The sequence below is a fragment of the Cupressus sempervirens genome, chromosome 7, assembly GCF_028749045.1.
Source record: "Cupressus sempervirens isolate cs-2001-9-10 chromosome 7, ASM2874904v1, whole genome shotgun sequence".
Lineage (NCBI taxonomy): Eukaryota > Viridiplantae > Streptophyta > Pinopsida > Cupressales > Cupressaceae > Cupressus > Cupressus sempervirens.
In genome coordinates this window covers 349,976,712-349,998,918 of record NC_143124.1, presented here as the reverse complement: position 1 = coordinate 349,998,918, position 22,207 = coordinate 349,976,712, and the positions used below count along the sequence as shown (strand labels likewise).

Here is a 22,207-nt window from a genome sequence, read left to right as displayed (position 1 = left end):
GAAGAAACTATTCAAAACACTTTCACAATTAACCCCATTTTGCAGAGAACAAACCTCTTCATTTTTCCAGAAGCAAATCTTTTACGCGGCCAAAAACCACACAAAAAACCAAGAGAGTTTCTTTCATGCTAATGGAAGACAACAAAAATTTTACAAGCTTGCAGAGAAGACAAGGAAACCCTTCAAAATAACATCCGCAGAGTTTAAAATGGTCTATCAAAATGCCCACGACCAAAATTTGTTTTAACTTTTATTTCAAATCCGCCTTCAGATCCTTACACTTGGCAAGTTCCCTTTTTCATGCAGTAGTCTCTATTAAATGCTACATACAGTATAATTGTGCTTTCTGTTAATACACACAAATATGTTTGCCACATATTCCCTTGTCTTTTACGCAACAAAAAAATATTTTTATTTGCCACTTTTTCGAAATGACCACAATTGCCATGTCATCTTTACCTTTGCCATGCCTCATGTTATGTTTTTTGCCTGCCACCTTTGCCATCTTCGAAGATATGGTCAACAATTTCTACATCACTTCCACATAAAGATTCAAACCTAAGCTCAGTCATTGGCATGAAATATTCGTTATATCAATCATTGTACTTCTATAATTCGGTAAACCAATTTTAATCACTCTGTGAAATGAACTCCACTGTCAAAACTTGTTTGATCTGGAGCTTCATAAAATTAAGCTGAGTTAAATCTTCTCCTTTGTTGGTGATGCACTCTGTGGGAATCTGAAGCTGTGTAACTCCACTGCACACCATGCGAAGCTGAAGTTGTGGTAGGCATTTGTTGATGGTTCAGACTATGTGAAGATGGAGATGCGTTAGTATCAGTAGGACGTTGTGAACTGGATAGATTTATATTTAGAGCTATTAGTTGAATTGTAGGCAAAGGTCCCCTCTCAGACGTGAGTTGAACATCCCCAACCTTCGGCCTGATTAGTCTGCCTTTACAGAACTTATTTCCAAAATAGGCCGATACTAATGCACAATACATAGCTGTTGAGACTACAAACAAACCCCAAAAACTCCTTGGACTCAATTGCCCATTGCTATTGCCATTGCCACCCTGTACTTGAGAAACATCACTGCCTTCAACGTTACAGGCATGTGATGAAGGAGGATATGGACCAAACCATCGGCTGCGAATTGTGTCTAACTCTGTTTTGTTCTGAGTAATATTTAGCACTGCAGATGTCATTTCCGGTACCACTGGAGACCCTTTGGCAAATAACTACAGCACAGCATAGAGAAGGTTAAAATGTTCTTCAACCCAAAAGAAATAAAATACAGAATATCTTCAAATAAATACTTACAAATCCAAATCCTCCCCTGTAGAATTGCCGGCTCACAATCTCAAATTCACCGCAATGCTCTGACATGAGCATGTAAATATATGGCGTCTCATCGACAACAGCACCAATTGTTCCATTCCTGAGAAAATCAACATAGTTTTCTGCCTTTGAAAGAGATACCAATCTGCTCTCATCAATTTTTAGCTCAGAGATGAGGTAATGTCTAACAAATGAGCCATCCAGATGGCCTATGGGGGTATTGCTTGCTCGCAGAGAGTCTATATCTTGTATTGTCGAGGACAGTTGCTGACTAGTGAGATAGGATGCAAGGCTAGCCGTATAGCTTGAATTTAAGATCAACACTACAAACAGCCAGACTATCAAAATTAATTTGCCAAGAGATGTCATAACCTTCTCTCCTGCACGTATCGCATTTGAAATATTGATAATGATCAGTTGCAATCTTGAGATATTCAAAGTTTAGTCAAAAGTAAAGATTCAATGCAATAGAAAATCCATGAGCAGCTCACTCACCCTGAATAAATACAATTGTTGAATATGAAAACCTGTAATCAAACACAAAATATTATTTTATTAAATTATGCAGTGATTACTGGGTCATTTTTGCATCCTCTAAATGTTTACAGTGATATCAGAAAATCCAACCAAAAACCAAATACTTGGCATGCCATAGAGACATCTTAGTAGACTTTAAAACATGCTGAATTTGTAGTATCTAGATAGATGTTATAAATAGGAAGACATGAAATCTTAACAATTTTCACTGTGTTTCCATTCTTTTTTTTACAACCTTTTGAAAGCCCATCCTTCCTTCACCATTTTCTATTGCATTCAAAAATTAAAATAATCTGGGCCTTATGGTAATGTATTTTAATTCCAGGGTATAATCATCTTTGTGCTAGCTTGAATTACTATAGATATGATGGGTTTCTCTAGCTTGGGTATATTCATCTTTTTGCAAACAATGTATTTTGATTTTTGCTTGGATTCTGAGCAGTTATGAATTAGAAAATTGAGCACACAATTCTTCGAATATGATCACTACTTATCTTATTTTCTGTAACAGATCAGTAAGTAATATAAATGCAAACAGAAGATCTCACGATGTTTGGATCAATTATCATTTGTTTTGTTTCCATAAGTGACAGACCTAAGAATAGAAAAATTGCTGTAAATATTAATGGTATCTGCAAATGTATTTAGCATTTCGTATAAAACAGTAAGTAATATAAATGCAAACAGAAGATCTCACGATGTTTGGATCAATTATCATTTGTTTTGTTTCCATAAGTGACAGACCTAAGAATTGCTGTAAATATTAATGGTATCTGCAAATGTATTTAGCATTTCGTATAAAAGATGTACATCTAACTAGTTTTTGAAAATGGGGATAGAACTTGACCCACAGGTGCACAAAACATTTGAAAGAACAAAGAAAATCAAACTCAGGCTTGTTGCTGCAAAGAAATACATATAATCCACTGTTTCTCTGCTACTTTCTCTTTACTTAAATCATTATTTTGCACACTGTCAGGGTTCATATTCAACATGCAATCACAAACACACTCAAACTTTTGTAGGTATGGACAGAAATTCGAAATAAAACATTAGGAATTTCTCAATCTGCAACAGAAGATTCACCACAAACAAAAATCTGGCGAGAAAGCTAATAAAAGACTAGAACAAAAACTGTTCTTTTATAAATGGAAAAATTGGAAATACACATAAAAGAGGTGTTACTTCGATTCCAATGCATTTTGTGATATAAAAAATGCACAAACAAAGTAATATTTCCCCTTCAAACAGAGTACTCCCAGCTCCCCAACAATCCTACTCTCTGCAGTCCCTTCCCTCCCTTCATCTTCCCCTGCTTTTCCTCATGCTCTCCCACTCCTCTCTCACTCTCTCTCTTCTGCCTCATCTTTCTCCGTTATCTTCTTTGTCATCCCTATCAAGCAATTTTTAGCCTCCCAAAGATATCATGTCAAATGGCATGTAATCCTCATTTGGAAAAATTTTAAAAGCAATGAGAGAAGAACTATTTCCAGGCATGCTACTCTTCATTTTTCACAAGGGAATTCATAGGGATCCATCTTTGAAATATATATTTGATGTACTGTTTGTACTTTTTTCTACTTAAAGATTTCTGATAGAATCTTCATTTGTGATCACCATTTATGACTTGCATTTGTGCTCGAGTCTTGTTCAAAATATGTTTTCTTCAGTAAGCTTTAGGAGAATCCATGTTTTCCAATGCAAGTTTCTTCAGATTATTAATCTCTCCTACTTCAGCTAATATTTGTTCTACTTAATGTTCCTCAAGAATTCCTTTTACTCTCCAAAGGTTCTCTATTATTTTTCTTTTCATCCTTAGTGTGAAGTTTCTTACCAGAATTCAATATAAGGCTGACTGATGCAAATAAAAGGTTCTCTATTATTTTTCTTTTCATCCTTAGTGTGGAGTTTCTTACCAGAATTCAATATAAGGCTGACTGATGCACGATTTTGTTCACAGGTTTATAAACTGATGCCAATGAATTTGATTTGCTTCAGAATCTGTATATATTACTACAGAAATAACAGAGATGATCTTGTACTTGTGATGCTTACATTCCTTTGATATGCTTGCATTAATTGATTTCGATGCTTAGCAAAATCGGGCAGATGTATTATATATACATCACGAAAGGGTGTGATTGTGAATGGGCATGTCTCCAAATGGAGACATGACCATTCACGATCATACCCAATTGGAGTTAACAAGCAATCAACAATTAGATGTTTACCATCAATAATGATAGCGATAACCAATATAGTGAGATTGCAGCCCGATTTGAAGTATTTAAAACAGTATTGATTCAAAACAAGGATCGATTAGTATGAGATATTACTGTGATACAATATATGATATCAGTTATGATACAGAGATCAAGAAATACAGAATCGATAGAATTCAGAATATATATATATATATCACATTCTACATGGGCATCACTCAATAATACTACTGTTAGATACGGGAACTTACGCACCTTTCTTGGGGCTCCAACTATGAACACTGTGAGGAGAGGCAGAGAATGAACCAATGGGGGCAATGTAAAGTTCTCCCCAAACGAGCGATCTAAGACTTTCATCCTGTGATTGCTGGGCCCCCTTTTCTATGTGTGTATATATACTAGTATGCAATCATATTGATGTATATATCCATATATATAGATTCTGATATCGATTACATATATTGTCTAATCGAAGCTACAAATTTTAACACTCCCTCTTAGCTAGGGAAGACAAAGTACATATATATATTTCAATAAGCTCTCCTTATTTTGAAAAGTGATATCACCTAACTTGTGATATGCTTAAGAACATCAAGTCTCATGATATTCTTCTTAGTTTATGGTGTATGATATTCTTCTTCGTTTATGGTGTGTGCACAGACATCAAGTCTCATGATGCCTACCATAAGAGACCATGGTACATCCATAGATATTATGTCTCATAATATCCACCATGATAATAGAACATAATGATCTTCTACTGGTATCACGTCACATGATATCTATCAATATGTCCTTTTAACTATCATGACTTGTCCATGGATATCAATTCACATGATGTTCATCATGATAGTAATCTAATCATTATAAAGTCGTCACCTTATAATGTTAGAGTCAACATTTCATTATAAAAGATTGTCACCTTTTAATAATGTACATAGGGTAGGCCCATAAGTCATAGAGTCACACATATGGCAAAAGAGTTTACACTTTAAACATCTTTATTAAAAATAATACAAATTTACAAAGTTGAGAATCAATCTCATAAACTCACATTTCAACCATACCAAGTTTCTTGCTAAAATGATTGACCTTCACTTTAGGAAGAGGCTTGGTGAAAATGTTAGTTGTTTGATCACCTGTATTAATATATTCCAATTGAATAGCTCTTCTTTCCACCATGTCTCTTACGTAGTGGTAAGGGATTTCTATATGCTTGGATCTATCATGAAATACCGGATTCACAGACAACTTGATACAACTTTGGTTATCATAGTGAAGTGGTAGGTTTCAAAGGCTCACAAAATAAACTAGAAAGCAATTTTCGAAGCCACGCTGCTTCTCTTGCTCCCATTGCTTCTACAATATACTCTGCCTCGGTAGAACTCTAAGCGACTGAAGCTTGCTTCCTGTAGATCCATGAGATCATAGTTGATCCTAAACTGAAACAACATCCTAATGTGCTTTTTCAGTCTTTTACACTTCTTGCCCAATCAGAATCAGTATCTCCATGTAACTCCAAGCTGGTATTCTCATATTTAAGTTCATAGCCAATAGTGCCTCGAAGGTACCTTGATATATGCTTCAAAGCAACAAGATGTATTTCTCAAGGTTCACACATGAACTAACTTAATGCATTCATAGCATGGCAAATATCTGACCAAGTATTCACAAGATACATCAGAGACCCAATTATCTACTTGTATAAAGTGGGATCAATAAGTTTGGATTCAGCACTTGCTTCCTTTAGCTTGTGTAAGTTGGTTTCCATAGGTGTTGACATAGGTTGACAGTTCCACATTCCAAATCTTTTCAGAATATCAACAATATATTTCTTTTGATGTAGGAAGATATTCCAAGACTTCTGACGAACTTCCAATCCAAGGAAGTAATGAAGAATCCCTAAGTCCTCAATGTCAAATTCAGAAGTCAATTCTTTCTTACACTGACTAATGAGATGGTCTTCTCCTGTAATCAGAAGGTCATCAACATAAAGGATTAGAATTAACATATCACCTTTAGTTACTTTAAAGTAAAGATTTGGATCAGCATCATTCTTGGTGAATCCAAGACTTAGAAGATATTTATCAATCCTTTCATACTAGGCTCGAGGACCCTATTTGAGTCCATATAGAGCCTTTTTCAATTTACATACATAAGAGGGAGCATCATGAGTCACAAATCTTTTTGGTTGTTCCAAGTATACTTCTTCCTCAATTGTTCCATTTAGAAAAACAGTTTTTACATCCATTTGATGAATTTTCCAACCTTTAGCTACTGCAATTGCTATTACAGTTCTAACTAAGGTATACCTGACAACTGGTGCAAAAGTTTCTTCAAAGTCGATTCCTTCTTTTTGAGAGAATCCTCTAGCCACAAAACAAACTTTATGTTTTTCAATAGTACCATCTATAGCATACTTAACTTTGAAGAGCCATTTGAATGAAACAACAGATTTTCCTTTAAGTCTAGGAACTATATCCCAAACATCATTTTTTAGTATAGACTGATATTCTTCTACCATTGCAGCTTTCCAAACTTGATGTTTAAGAGCTTCACAAGCATTAGAAGGTTTAGAGTTTGGAATCTCACACATGAATGTATTGTATGTTAATTTTTCTTGCCCAAAGTGGTCTTTTAGAATTATTGTCAAGACTCTCTTCTTGAGTCTCAGGAAGTATCTCATTTTCATTTGAAGTCTCTTTAGGGTACTCCCTCTAAATCTCAGGAGCAGGAGCCTCTTTTAGAGAACAATATAACTCATCCGTATCTAGTTGATCTGAAATTTTGGCTCTCTTGAAAGCAACATCTTCTTCAAGGATGACATCTCTGTTGAGTTCTATTTGTTTCTGTCAAGGTATGTAAATTTTGTAACCCTTTATTGTTTCACTAAAACCAATAAGAATTCCTTTCCTTCCAGTAGGTTCTAACTTTGTCCTTTTCTCCTTAGGTACATGAACATACACAGGACATCCAAATATCCTTAAATGGCTAATGTCAGGTTTCGTATCTGAAAATGCTTCTTCAAGAGTTTTTTTGTCTAGTTGCAAGTGAGGACATCTATTTTGAATATAGATTGTTGTATTAGATGCTTCAGCCCAAAATGACATGCTCAAGTTTTGATCAAATATCATAGCCTTAGCAGCTTCTATAATGGTTCTATTTTTCCTTTCAGGGACTCCATTCTGTTGAGGGTTGTAGAGAATTGTGAACTCCCTCTTAATCACAGCAAGTTTGCAGAATTCTTTAAATATTTCATAAGTGTATTCTTTCCCATTATCTATTCTTAGAATTTTAATTTTCTTTTCTCAGGAGTTTTCAATGATAGTTTTGAATTCTTTAAATATAGAAAGAATCTCTTCAGATTCTTTGCACTTAAGAAAGTATATCCATGTCTTCCTTGAAAAATCACCACCAATTATCACATATTATAAGAAACCTCCTATGGATGGTGTAAACATGGGTCCACATAGGTCAAAGCGCACTAGTTCTAACACATCTTTAGTTTTACTCAAACTATGAGGAAATGACTTTTTGTTTTTTCCCCAAGGCACAACCTTTGCAAGATTCATTATGAATTTGACTTAATTTGGGCATTCAAGTTACCAACTTCCCCATAGAGCACGAAAGTTGATATGAGCTAATCTTCTGTGCTAGATTTCATTTGAATCTGAAGTCTCATGAACAAGTGCAAGATTTGTCTTAGTGCAAAGCTCATATAATAGTCCTTGTCTTACTCCTATTGTTTGAGCCTTCTTTATGGTTGAATTCTTTGCCCTTGCTAGTACTTTGCCTTCCATGAATGTAATTCTATAACCATCATCGTCAAGTGCTGATATAGATATTAAATTCCTTTTAATACCTGGTACATATAGAACTCCAAAATGCTGAATAGTTTTACCAGATTTTAATTTGATGGCCTAGGTCCCAATTCCTTTTACAGAATGTGCAGAATCATCCCCAATTGTAGCTTCTTCATTTGTTTCTATTTGCATGCTTTCTAGGTTATCTTGATATCCAGTGATGTGTCTTGAAGATCCATTGTCAATTATCCAAGTGTTGAACTTGGTTGATATTTGACTAGACAAGGCTGAGTAGAAGGCATATTTCTCAGAATCTCGACCTTGGATTGTTTTATCAGTTTTGGCAAATGATGTTTGAAGTTTTAATTGTTCAAGACAATTTAGTGCATAATGTCCATATTAATCACATCTGAAACATTGAATTTTAGACAATTCTTTCTTCTGTTTTGACTGTCCTTTTCCATCAAAGTTTCTTTTCCTCTTGATGTTCTTCTTCTTACCCTTCTTATGAGAGTTGGTGTTAAGAACATGAAAGAAGTCTTTCTTCTGTTTTGACTGTCCTTTTCCATGAAAGTTTCTTTTCCTCTTGATGTTCTTCTTCTTACCCTTCTTATGAGAGTTGGTGTTAAGAACATGAATGTCTTCATCTAAGGTTTTATGTTTTCCTTTAGTCATTAATCTCAACTCTTCTTGAAGACAATCAAATCTTAATCTATCTAGTTTTGGAATTTTAGATCTTGCACTTATACCTTGTACAAATGACTCCCAAGAATTTGGTAGTCGTCATAATGCTATTAGGGATAACTCTTGGTTGTCAATCTCATAACTGATTGAAGATAATTGATCTCTCAATTCTGTGATTCTCATGAAGAAGGCATTATTGTTTCTCCTTTATTCATGCTAATATTATTCATTTGTCTTTTAAGAGCAAGTTTTCTACCAATGTCATTTTCTATGAATGCATTTTCAAGAGCTTTAAACATGTGATATGTTGTTGCATGTTTTTCCACAATAGGCACTAAGTGATCTTGAACAACATCCACTATTATTTTCATGGCCTTCTCATTTTTCTTGATCCATAGAGTTTTCTCTGGATCATCTTTAGGTTCTTCCTTTTCTTCTTTTACAAAGGATTCTAATTTGTTCTCTTTTAATAGCATCATTATACGAAGTTTCTAGGATTCAAAATTGTCAGCACTTATAAGGTGGTGTTTGAATCTTAACATGTTTTGTCATCTTGAAGAATAATGAGAGGCTGCAACTTAATGTGAAATCTGATCTCTCATAACTTAATGAGATCTCTCCTTAACAAGGCTCTGATACCATGTGAAGATTCTTACCAGATTTCAATATAAGGCTGATTGATGCACAATTTTGTTTGTAGGTTTAAACACTGATGCCAATGAATTTGATTTGCTTCAGAATCTGTATATATTTCTACAAAAATAATAGAGATGATCTTGTACTTGTGATGCTTACGTTCCTTTGATATGCTTGCATTAATAGATTTCGATGCTTAGCAAAATCGGGCAGATGTATTATATACATCACGAAAGGGTTTGATTGTGATTGTGAATGGGAATATCCATATGTATAAATTCTAATATCGATTAAAGATATTGTCTAACCGAAGCTACAAACTTTAACACTTAGATTTGACTATTCAAACAATGATGCTCATAAAAATGTTTGCCGAGGTTTCAGTTTGGAGAAAAGTCTTCGATACTTGAACAATGGAAGCCTAGAAATATATTAACTTTGGTGTATTCAAATGGCTTGGGGAAAAGGGCCATTATTGGCCCTTGATGTCATCAGCATTAATGGCATCCTTTTATTTATGTGTGCAGGGAAATGCGGAGCCCACAAACCTTTGAAATGGCAACCAAACCTAACCATTGCATTAATGAAATATGGCCAATAACATTCATCAAACTGAAAGTACACACAAATTTGCTCCCTTAATTGAATATATGTTTTGGGTAGGGGAATCACTTTTGGAGAAATTGTGTGGTCAAATTGTCCATTAATGGTCCTCTCAATCATGCGGGGGCTCATTAGGGTGAAGAGTGCAAAAAGGTAGGAATGTGAAGTTCAAGTCTGGGGTACCGTGTGACTCTTGCCACTTGTTGGGGGATCAAAGATAAGGCATACAAGAGTGAGGAAATCTGACTCTCTAACAAGGCAAAGAGTTGTGGATCACGGGAAAGGGATACTAGGATGGATACGTCTAATAATCTGACAAGAATAAAGGAGAAGTGGAGTGGGGTGGAAAAGCATGTTGGTATGGAAAAGTCCAAAAGTATGGTGGGAAAAAAGGAAAGTTGGAATTTAAATGTAAAGGCATGCTAGGATGATGAATTTTGAAAGTTTGACAGCCTAGAAACACTCTGAGATATAATTTTTGAGAAGAGATACGACCAAAAGCACTTAAATGTTTTTACAAGAGATGTGACCAAAAACACTAGAAGTTTTGGGACCTTTGTTGCTCCTAACAAATTGGTAAACATTTGGGGGATAATGACAAACAATACTTAAGCTTTGGCTTAGGTCGTTGAAAAATATGAATTGGCCCTTTGTTCCACAAAGACAAATTGATTGAAAAGGGGATGTTACAAGTCATTCCTTCCCAAAATTGGTTATTCTCAAGAAATTCAACTTCAAGATGTTCTGAGCCACTTGATTCTTTATTCATTAAAGCTTTTCTAAGTAGCTTCCACCAATAAACTAGATTTTTTTTATCTTTCTTGATCTTTCCATTCTTGTGATGATGATGGAACTTAATATCCAAGAGTAGCACTCTTATAGCCATATTCAATAATTCAATTAGGGCCTGTTTGGTTGCAGGGATAGGTATTAAGAATTGAGAATTGCTATTCTAGAATAATTATTCTAGAATCGGTATTCTAGAATAGAAATTTGATCCCTCTGTTTGGATAGACAAAATAGAATGGGAATTGCTTGAAAATATCACAACCAAAGAAATATCAAAACAAGACGAAATGTAGAACAGTGGGAACAAGATTGGGGCTGATAGCTTAACAAGGGATTAAATGCTGCCTCTCTACCTATTATTTTGATGAATGCCAATTATTTGTTCATGGCTGTTGTTTGTGTGTAGACAGTAACAATTCCACCAAAGATTAACCACTGCAGCCCAGGTCTCGAATGTGCTCGCCACTGCTCGGAGCTCAAACTGTGATTTGGGAATGGCATAATTTTTGGGAAATCTCTCATTTGGGCAATTTCGGATCAGATTGGGAAGATCGTTGCAGTCAATACTCTTTACAGCCAATGCTAAATCTTCCTCTCTCTCTCTCTCTCCCTTTCTCCGCTACTATTCTTCTCTGATAAACCCCCCATACCCATCCCATAGCCATATCCAGTTCCATTCTCCCCTATTTCTTCACCCACAACAATGGTGAACATGGTAACCTTAAAAAACTTTCGATTTGATCAAAATTTTGGCGTAATATGAAGAGATCAGCAACCCACAAACTTCAAATTTTAATCAAATATCAAAAAGGAAAATGGGAATAGGAATTGCTATTCCAATAACATGCATTTTGGTGGAATCAACAAATGCTTATGTTTGGTCAAATGGGAATACGAATTCCCATTCCCAATTCTGATTTAATTCACCCAAACGAAGAATTAAAGTTTTTAAGAATTTGTAGATTCCTATTCTAGGTCAATTCCAGCTACCAAACAGGCCCTTAGTGTTACATAAACACACAATGCCATGAGTGAAGACATGCCAAAATGTTGATGCTAGGGAATGTGACCACAGTACTTCAAATAAATGCATATTTACCCCTGCTGGTTATAGTTTAAATTTTTTAAACATCTTCATGCCAAAGTCCATGAAGCCACTTTTCACTGTTTTTTGTTTGTCTAACTACTAGCAGTTTCTATTTTATACTATAAGTGAGTATTACATTTGTCATATAAAACAACTATTAACAAGAGTATTTGAACATCCTACTACCTTATGTGGACAATATTTTTAGGTGACTTAAGTAGCCCAATTACTTTTCTGAGAATTAATTCCATCACCTTGAAAAGACTTAAGATGAATCTTATGAACATGTTCCAATTTGATGGAGTAAGAAATGGTTGCAACAAACCTATTGGAAAATTGTTCTCCAATACTATAATGGTTCTATTAATAATTCCAATATCATAGCCCTAGTAGCTTCTACAATGGTTCTATTTTTCCTTTCAGCGACTCCATTCTGTTGAGGGTTGTAGGGAACTGTAAACTCCCTCTTAATCCCAACAAGTTCGCAGAATTCTTTAAATATTTCAGAAGTGTATTCTTTCCCATTATCTGTTCTTAGAATTTTAATTTTCTTTTCTGAGGAGTTTTCAGTGATAGTTTTGAATTCTTTAAATTTAAAAAAAATCTCTTCAGATTCTTTGCACTTAAGGAAGTATATCCATGTCTTCCTTGAAAAATCATCAATAAATATCACATAGTACAAGATATGTCCAATACTCCAAATGTAATAGAGAAGAACCTGTGAATGTGAATCAAACCTATGATTAGTCTGATGCAATGAATGCTATTTGCAGATTTGAGGTATACTAATACTTAGTTTTGTTTTGCAGATGATAATCAGATAAGTGTGGAGCTGAATTGCAATTATATTGCATACTCTATAACAAATCTAGTTGTATAAAACTTTAACTCTGATATTGCCGATCTGTAAAGAATAATGCATTTATGTATTTCGATGATTTTCTCTTTGTGATTGGTCAACTAATATCTCCAAAAGGCATAAGGAGGAACAGTTGTGACTGCTCAAGCATATGTCTCTTCGAAGAGACACGAAGGCGAAGTCTAATATGTTAAACAAACCCAATTGGGTATGATTAATTATTTAACCTTTTTGAAATGCACCCAATGCTCATTGGGCCTGATTATATGCTAAACAAATATCACTCACAGCCTTTGATCTGAAATGAGTGATGGATCAGTTACTCGATCCATTCTGTAGCACACATGATCGATATTAATCAGGGATTTACAGCCTGATCCAAGAGATAGATAAATCTGATCGCTCAGATTTTCATACTTAGAGTGATATGGATAATATCAGTCTAATGCAAGGATTCTCTCACAGAATTATATGGCAAGTAAATTTTAATGTCTATGCATATGTGTGTGTATGCATGTATATCAGTTCACATGGTGAACTGGTATACATACATGCACACACAGCTGCATACAGTTGCCAATGTTGGTATATCCTTGGATTGGCATATCCTTGGATTCTAACCGATGCTATCACATATTAGTAGAACCAAAGTTGGGTGGAAAGGCATGCTAGTATGGTAAAGTCAAAATGCCCAACAAGAATTAAGAAGTTAGGCTTGGACAAAAATGCATGCCAAGATATTGAACATCCAACAACTGGCAACCACTTAGGGGTAAGACCAGAACATACCACATCCCACAATTATAATTTTTGATACCTTTGCCACTTCTAACATATTAGCAGGTATCTAGGGGATGACTGCAAACCATACTTAGGCCTTGGCTTAGCTCGTTGAAGATACAGATTGACCCTTTAGTGCCTGATAACAAGTTAAGTGAAAAAGGAAAATTATGTATCCTATCTTATATCTCTAATGTGCTGCCTACTCCTTTATTCAGTAGTCCCATTGCAATCGTCCACTCTACTAGAAACGATGTAACAAAAATGTTGAACGTAACACTATAAGACGCTTGTATGCTCCCAATATTCTCAAATGCTTAAATTTCCTGCACAAGACATCTACCACTATTTTCTTATTTCCACAAGTACTTGGAAACTCGGACTCAAGAATAACTCGGGAGTCTCAAAAAACTTAAAAACTTAGGACTTAACAAAAAAAATTTAATTGCTAATAATGCTATATATTGATAAATGAAAAAAGATTTACATATATCCGATGCCACCAAGCAGTCATACCATCATTGTAAACATCCCCCGACAAACCAAACCTAGTCAAACCCAAACATCAACATCTACCCATACATACATAATATTAGCAATGCTTTTACAGAATGACCACCAATTTGCTAAAATGTGGTCGAACATTACAACCCCATCCTAAAATAGAAATGCACCAAAAGAAACGTCTAAGCCCAGACTACTGGAACCATTTGGTTGCATTTTCCTTGGAATTTTTTTGGAAATCCTTCCCCAGTCACACGGACATGACCTCGAACTCGGTCACGCTTGCCACCACACACAATACCATAGTTTGGAAGAAGAGAGATATCAATACCCGCCACAAATGTACTCCCAAACTGCCTAGAGGGACTTGGGTCCTCTCCACCACCTTGTTGTGACACCACCATCGCATTATCAGAAGTCGCTATCCGATACTCCAACCACCCGCACATGCACACTACCCACTGTGAGGCTTCTTTTGCTCTAACGCACCAAGAGCTTCCTTTGGATTTTGAGTCTTCTATCATCACCCATAGGTGCATTGGGTCTCTGCAGAGTCACCTACCAAAACATGCTCCAAATCCATTGAGCAGAGTACAAGCAACAATTTGACCCATCTACATATGGCAACCAAGAGGTGCTCCTCTGGAGGTGCACTAGATGCCCACATAAGAAGTGGTTGGAGATCTCCCACACCTCCCCCAATTAGTCTCCACGAATGCCTTTCCATACGGATGCCAATGCCGAGCTTGGCCCTTTGCACAATGTCTTCGATACCTCCACCTCACTGCTCCAAAAAACATTTCCAAGCCACGTACAAAGCTTCCGCCTTTGAGTCAGCCACCATTAGTGCAAGGGCCAAGAATAATGATGAAATGTCTAGATTTGATCTGGGAAGCCACACAGTTACTAGGTATTCCTCCCCAAATATCAAGTTCATTGCCTCCCAAAACCGCTCCCCATCAAACTTAATAACATGCTGCATCCGAGTAGTTGATATTGACCCCTTAAACGATGGAATCTGATCACCGTGGACAAAGCAAAATTTGCCTCCATGTCATTATTACTACAACTTGGACACCTGCAACTTCTACTCCGTGATGTGAAAACACCTCTTGAGGGCACCTATTTGAAGCCAAACGAAGCCTCGAGAACTTCAAGTCTCATTATTACTATCATGAACAAACCTGCTCATATTTTAAAACATGTTGTGAGTACAGAATCCTACGTGGTTGCTGTCATATCTGCCTCCACTCCTATATAGGTTTGGTACTTTCCTGGATTTGATGTACTAAGGGCATCAATTCACAATTCCAAATCTCGAAAGTCTTGAAAAAGTACAAAGTTCTCCTTGCTGCCCCCCAACTTTGACAAGGTGTCTGCCACCTCATTTGCGTCCCTTTAAACATAAGAGATTTTGAAATCATCCAACTCTTCCAACAGGCCTCTAATTTGTCTGATAAACTTATTCAAGTACCATGTCTCCATTTCACCTTTCACATTGCCATTCACTATCACTTGCGAATCTCCTTCCAATGAATCCTCCTAGCTCCCAATTTCAAACCTATGAGAACCATTTCTACTGTTGCTAAGCACTCTGCCTGGTTATTTGTGCCATCTTCTATCCTCATTGCTACAATTGCTAAGATGCTTCTCGTAGCGTCCCTTGCCACCACACCAACACTAGAGGGGCCCGGATTAGGCACCATAGAAATTGATCTTAATCCACCCTTTGTCTGGCGGCCTCACTCTGATATGTCCTTTGTAGATTTGAGAGGATTAGCCCCCCTAGACCCATTAACGGGTCTAAGACTTCAAGTCTCATTATTACTGTCATCATGAACAAACTTGCTCCTATTTTAACACATGTTGTGAGTACGGATTCCTTGGTGGCTGCTGTCATATCTGCCTCCACTCCTATATAGGTTTGTTACTTTCCTGGATTCGATGTACTAAGGGCATTAACTCACAATTCCAAATCTTGAAAGTCTTCAAAAAAATACAAAGTTCTCCTTGCTGCCCCCCAACTTTGACAAGGTGTCTGCCACCTCATTTGTGTCCCTTAAAACATGAGAGATTTTGAAATCATCCAACTCTTCCAACAGGCCTCTAATTTGTCTGATAAACTTATTCAAGTACCATGTCTCCATTTCACCTTTCACATTGCCATTCACTATCACTTGCGAATCTCCTTCCAATGAATCCTCCTAGCTCCCAATTTCAAACCTAGGAGAACCACTTCTACTGTTGCTAAGCACTCTGCCTGGTTATTTGTGCCATCTTCTATCCTCCTTGCTACAATTGCTAAGATGCTTCTCATAGCATCCCTTGCCACCGCACCAACACTAGAGGGGCCCGGATTAGGCACCATCGAAATTGATCTTAATCCACCCTTTGTCTGGCAGCCTCCACTCTGATATGTCCTTTGTAGATTTGAGAGGATTAGCCCCCCTAGACCCATTAACGGGTCTAAGACTTAACACTGTTATTGAACATAAATAAATTATAAAAAAAATTCTTAGAGAAATGCTCCTTAGCAAGGATCAGGACTTGCAAAAACCTTCATGAGAAGAATAGATACGTGACCAATGAATGATGTATTAAATTGAGATAATTTACAATCTACAATAACCTTTCTTATAAAGGCAAGGTGGAAGAGCTGGTGAATAATTGACAAATGACTAATCAAAAACTAATAATGAATAATATTATAATAACAATGCCTAAGTTAAACTAGGAGTAAATATTAATTTACTCCAACAAATATTCTTCAAAGGCACACATGCTTCTAAATGTGTAGAGTATATTACTGATTTCCATCTCATATAAATAAAAAATGGAGTTTAATACATATCATAGAAAGAAATTATTCAATCTCTAAATGACCAAATATATGTAGAAGGTGCCTCATCTAAAGATATTTTATCTAATAAGATATCCCAATGACTAATGAGCAATTAGGAGTGGAAACTCCAATAGGGGTGAGGGCAATGCCTATCATGGGGGTCAAGGTGAAACACCCTCGGTTGGATTTTTGGGGCAACACACCTAACGGGGTCAATAGTGATGGAGCTCTCATTGCCATGCCCAAGTTAAGGCCTTTGAAACCATAAAAACATTCATCCCCAATCCTCGCATTGCCGCATGCCCCAAGTCATCAATCGCATGTAAAAAGGAAGGAAAAAACACATTTTTGAAAAGTTATTTACCAAAAACTCACAATTTTATCCATTGACTCATGGGTTTAGAGCAAAGTAATGAGACTCATACAATTTGACTCATGACCCGACTTGGACTTGGTCATGATTCGGGGAGCCAGGGTATATTAATAGGAATAGCTTATAGAAATATAAGATATTTGATGACTTGGCAGGTCAGGGTCACAGGTCATTTTGACCCGGCAGGGGTAACCTGACTTGCTGACCTGGGTGACTCATGAAACTAGCGGTGAGTCTCGTTACTATGGTTTAGAGGGAAAAATTGCCAAAAAGATTACAAGAACATGTTGGTAAGTTTTTGAGTGGGTAGCTTGCTTGGCAATTTGTCTTGCGAGTGCTCAGCAAGTTTTGCAACAATGTTTCCAGGCGCCCCTAAATTCCCAAAACATGTGAGCCTGCCTTGTTGCCGAGAAGAAGGAATATATATATATATATATATATATATATATATATATATATATATATATATATATATATATATATATATATATATATATATAGAGAGAGAGAGAGAGAGAGAGAGAGAGAGAGAGAGAGAGAGCCATAGTGTGGTTGTATGTCATATGAGGTTGTTTGGCCATTATTACAATTTTGATGCATTAATGTAGTAGACCAAATAAGCAATGAAGGAAAGTTAAAGATCCAGGACTGACATGTACCTCAGGATATAATAATGATGAGGATTATGTATGCAATTCAGATGCAGATGGTAAAGTGACAAGTATTCTTTTTGCAGGTTGTTTGGCCAGTGGTCATTGGTTGTTCTAGTGAACATAAGATTACCCTTGCACTTTTGGCATTCTTCTAAACCGACGCAGTATGAGAATAATGCATCTAGGAAACATCATATGCAGGAATGGTGAACACTGCATATAAACCAACTAAAACTTAAAATTGTTTTTCACTGCAAGTAGATAAGCACCATACCGTAAAGATCTTTCTCGGCAGAAAACTAATGAAAGACAAAAGGAAAAGAAATAAGGTGATCAAATAATGAATCCTGTTTGGCAATTTGGTTAATAGACTGAGATGTTACATGCTAGCATGCATACGTTTTCTTGTTAACACAAAGATTGCTGGCGGTTCTTTAACATGGACAGCTGACATAGCTTCATCTACCGTTTTTGTTTATTCTGTCTTTCATCATCAGCTTATAGCCTATAAACATGACAATATAACAAATAAGATATTTAAAGCACAAGAGAAGCACTTACCAGAGAGATTTTTCCATTTGCTTAGCAGGTTCTCCTGTGAAAGCATCATTCACATCACGTTCCAATAGCCAAACAAGAAAAGCAGTAATAACAACAAATGTTACTGCAGTCAACCACATGGATAATGTAAATGGTTTCAAGAAGGCCCAGCCAGAAGACTTTGTATTATTAATATGCACCATAATTACCAGCCCCGTATCAGTGTACGGTTGAGTAAAATCAACCTTTGCACTGCGCCTTGAGAGAACTGTTATATCAGCAACAACTGCATCAAATGTCTGGCCACCAACATGTCATTGAATGAGGACACGAGTTTGTACATAATTCTCTCTAAACATATATTCTATAGGGATCATGTTAATCTAAGATTGATTTGAAATAGGTCACATAAAAATGTTATCAGTAGCAGTTCAAATTACAACTTATCAGACCTATTGAAAATGTCAAAACAACTTATCAGACTTCTTGCAAAATATGCAAAGGAGACGCAACATTTATTCTTCTCTAGTCACAAAGAAGAAAACTCTGATGGCGGCCAAGGAAAATATTTGAAGAAAACTAAAATGACTTGATTATAACAAAACAAAGTTGAATTTATAATTTCAAAAATTATGACAATGCAACTAGTTGAATAAGCAAGATTAATCAATAAAGAAGGCTCTACTTCCAGAAGGGGTCTGTAAACCTTCTGATAAAAGGTCGTATGAGAAAGCACAAGCATATTCCATTTTTTATGTAAACAAAAGTGGGAATTGAAAAGAGGTATTCCTCCTAAAGTTAAAATAAATGACTTAAAATAAACCAGAAAGAAAACGGTGGGGTACCTTATTTGCAACCTGGTCGACGAGGTCATCATAGTCTGGATTTTTATCGCTGTACTCAGAAATCTGAAATTCATAGTCAAAAGGGAAATGAAGCTTTTCCACAGCTCTTTTAAATACATCTATGCAGAACCCTTCAAACGTTTTGTTGTCGTTTGTAATGTTTATAAATCCAGGAAACACAACATTTGGGGGCACTCCCACTATAAACTTTCTGAAACCAGAAGGTGATGTTGCAGATCCATCTGGCCACGTGATCCCCACCCCTTCTTTCAATTTGATCTCTTCCTTCATCCACGATCCTACGACTCTGATTTCCCTGTTGACAACATTAACGATGTCATATGAATGAATTTCAAGAAGCCCACTTTTGCTGAATGTTATGTTCCCACTGATTCCTTCGAAATTGCTGTTAACTGCTTTCTGAAACAGGGCATTCCCTTCCTGAAATACATAGGCATCTGTTGAAGATATCCCAGAAGGCTTAAATTCCAATTCAGTAATATTGTTGTCTCTGAACAGATCATCAACAGCTTTAGCAGTTACCCAGATAGAATCATAAGCATAGGCTCCAACTGTGCCAATGTTTTCAGAGTTAGTTACATTTGGATACAATCTAATGAATTCCCCCTTCCATCTCCTGCTGATATTCTCAAAGTGTGGAGTGCGTGCAATGTTTGTACGAACCCCAATTACTCCTTGCATTGAATCCATAGTTCTATAATCTGCAATATCCAGAGAACTCGCTACCCACTCTGTTACAATCCAGGTAACACCCTGTTTCTTCAAGTTAATTGATCGTTTTGACTCAAAAAATATTTTCTGGGCCAATTCAAAACTGGTATGTAAAATAAACACGCGACTCCTAGTTTTATCGTCTTCTAGTCTCTTCTGAATTTCTTCCCATGAGGAGTTATTGAAAGACTTGACCGTAAAAGAAAACTTTTGGACTACAGTGGCAGAAGTTCCTTTGAGTGCATTGTGTAAAGCCAGCATTCCGCTGAGGCCCAATTCATCATCTTGGAATATGACCACTACTTCTCTCCAATAAAACTTGCTGAGCAGAGAAGCTATTGCCTTCATTTGCACCGCATCCCTGCCAATCATCTGGATTGCATATGCCGATTGTTTGATGGACACGGATGCATCATTGCCAGCAAATGTAATGAGTGGCACTTGCGCAGAATCAGCTAGCAAGGATACAAAGTTGGAGACTTGTGGTGTCATTGGTGCTGCAACAGATACCACGTTGCGTCTGAACATTTTCAGCACTGTAAAACCCATTTCATTTAGGTTTAGAGCATGCTTAAGTCTGGGAGTGCAAACCCATCACAAAAGAAAAGCAAAATGAAAAGGAACGAATTTTTTTTACCATTCTCCGCATCTATGAGAGCAGAGCTTCCTATCTCTGTAGTTTCAAACTGAAGAATGGTCCCATTAAGAATGTTGGGATTGTTATTGACATCTTGAATAGCCAACTGTATGGCTACATTTGATTGTTGACCTTGATAGCTTCCCAAATCAAAGACTCCCCCAATCCTCACCTCTGGAGGCCTTGCATCATACAATTCCACAAAGAGGAGGAGGAATAAAATCGAGGGTCTCATAGCATTTCTCCAGACATCACAACTACTCCAAGCAGGAAACATTGTAGCGGACACGAGAATCGCTGGTATCTTCGGACATAAATAGTGAACTCAGACAAGCCTGATGAAAAAATGAATGTCCATATAAATCATTTGGTGTTAAGGTGTTCTCCATTACTACGCTGCTACACATACACCAAGTCTTGTTGATAACACCGGATCTAAGCGAGTTGCTTGCGGAGTCATTTCTGCGACTAAAAACAAACAGCCCATAGATGAAGACTTATCTGGTAGAATTTATAACTCATAAAAACAACTTGCCATATTGGAAGTCAACCCCTCTTATAATGATGCCAGAATTTGACGGTCACCTTACCTATCATATGAGTTTTTATGACGGTTATGTCTTTTGTTTAAAAATGTATTTACAAATAATTTATATTAAAATTTTAAATTAATAATTATAACATTCTAAATTAAAAGCACTTTGATTTAGTTGTTTAAATCTTCTTTAGTGTGTTTGTATTGTACACTTGTATATTGCACATATTTGTTCCAATTTCTTCTCTTTCTTATGGGAATTTGTTCTTTCTTTCTTGTGCACAAATTGAGGTAGGATCTAACCACTATAGGTCATACTCTCATTTTCTAACTCTAAATCTATTTTCACACTTAAATCAATGTTTTCCCACTTATATGTATGAAACCCAATGAAAATTGTACATTTGAGATCTTGATGATCTCACATGCTTAGAACCTCCTAGGATGGAGGATGACATCATCATCTACCTAATCTCATCCCTTACCCTAGGTCTCAAAATGATAAACCATAGACCTATTTCTAGTTTGGGTTTTTTTGTGCTCAATTTAATTAGCTCTTGTGAGCTTCATCTTTGAATCACTATAAAACACCCCCTTTGGCTTCATTAGGCAATCTAAGCATGAATGACATTGCACAAGGAAGAGAGTACACTTTAGTGTACATCCCAACTTGACATAAGAGCAATTGCAGGGTGAGGACCAAAGGTTTTGTGATTCATCCATCGAAGCAAAGAAGAGTTCAAGCATTGCAGGCAACCTTCAAACAAGCATTTAAGACATCATGGAGTTTCAAATAAATTGTGAAAATAATTAGAGTACTTTAGTCCTTGGGGACTTGATATGGTTTTTATGTTGTTTTCATATCTATGCTTTGTTTCTTCATATTTACACACTAACATGTACTCAAACACATATTGACTACATTTACATCCTAGGGTTTCACTCTCTATGTGTAGATCTTGACATTTTTACATTGCATTACATATCTACTTGCATTCTAGATCCATAGTCTAGATTTACAAGTACTACATGCACTACATTACTCGTAATGACTATTTCTGTAGGTGAGAATCAACAAAATTAGGGATTGATTGAGACAAACCCTTATATAACCACACACACACACACACCCCCCCCCCCCCCCCTCTCTCTCTCTCTCTCTCTCTCTCTCTCTCTCTCTCTCTCTCTCTCTCTCTCTCTCTCT

The 22,207-nt window shown here is 36.4% G+C and overlaps 1 protein-coding gene across 1 annotated transcript; it reads right to left on the bottom strand.

The window, feature by feature from the left end:
• Positions 1–222: 222 nt before the first annotated feature.
• LOC149546890 (glutamate receptor 3.2-like) lies at positions 223–20,953 on the bottom strand. The gene is made up of 6 exons (XM_089791406.1): positions 20,469–20,953; positions 19,100–20,367; positions 18,276–18,553; positions 1,838–1,869; positions 1,325–1,722; positions 223–1,242 (listed from the first exon to the last, which is right to left on the bottom strand). Exons 1-6 carry the CDS (start codon positions 20,743–20,745, stop codon positions 691–693), a joined length of 2,805 nt encoding a protein of 934 aa, XP_089647532.1. The 5' UTR covers positions 20,746–20,953; the 3' UTR covers positions 223–690.
• Between the last annotated feature and the right edge of the window lie 1,254 nt (positions 20,954–22,207).

Bases quoted from the DNA above. Each gene is read 5' to 3' on its own strand.
- LOC149546890 (XM_089791406.1), bottom strand. From the start codon at position 20,745: ATGTTTCCTGCTTGGAGTAGTTGTGATGTCTGGAGAAATGCTATGAGA. The intron at 20,368-20,468 runs GTAAAAAAAATT...TGGGTTTTACAG, and splicing joins TCTCATAGATGCGGAGAATG to TGCTGAAAATGTTCAGACGC. The intron at 18,554-19,099 runs GTACCCCACCGT...GTTGGTGGCCAG, and splicing joins TCGACCAGGTTGCAAATAAG to ACATTTGATGCAGTTGTTGC.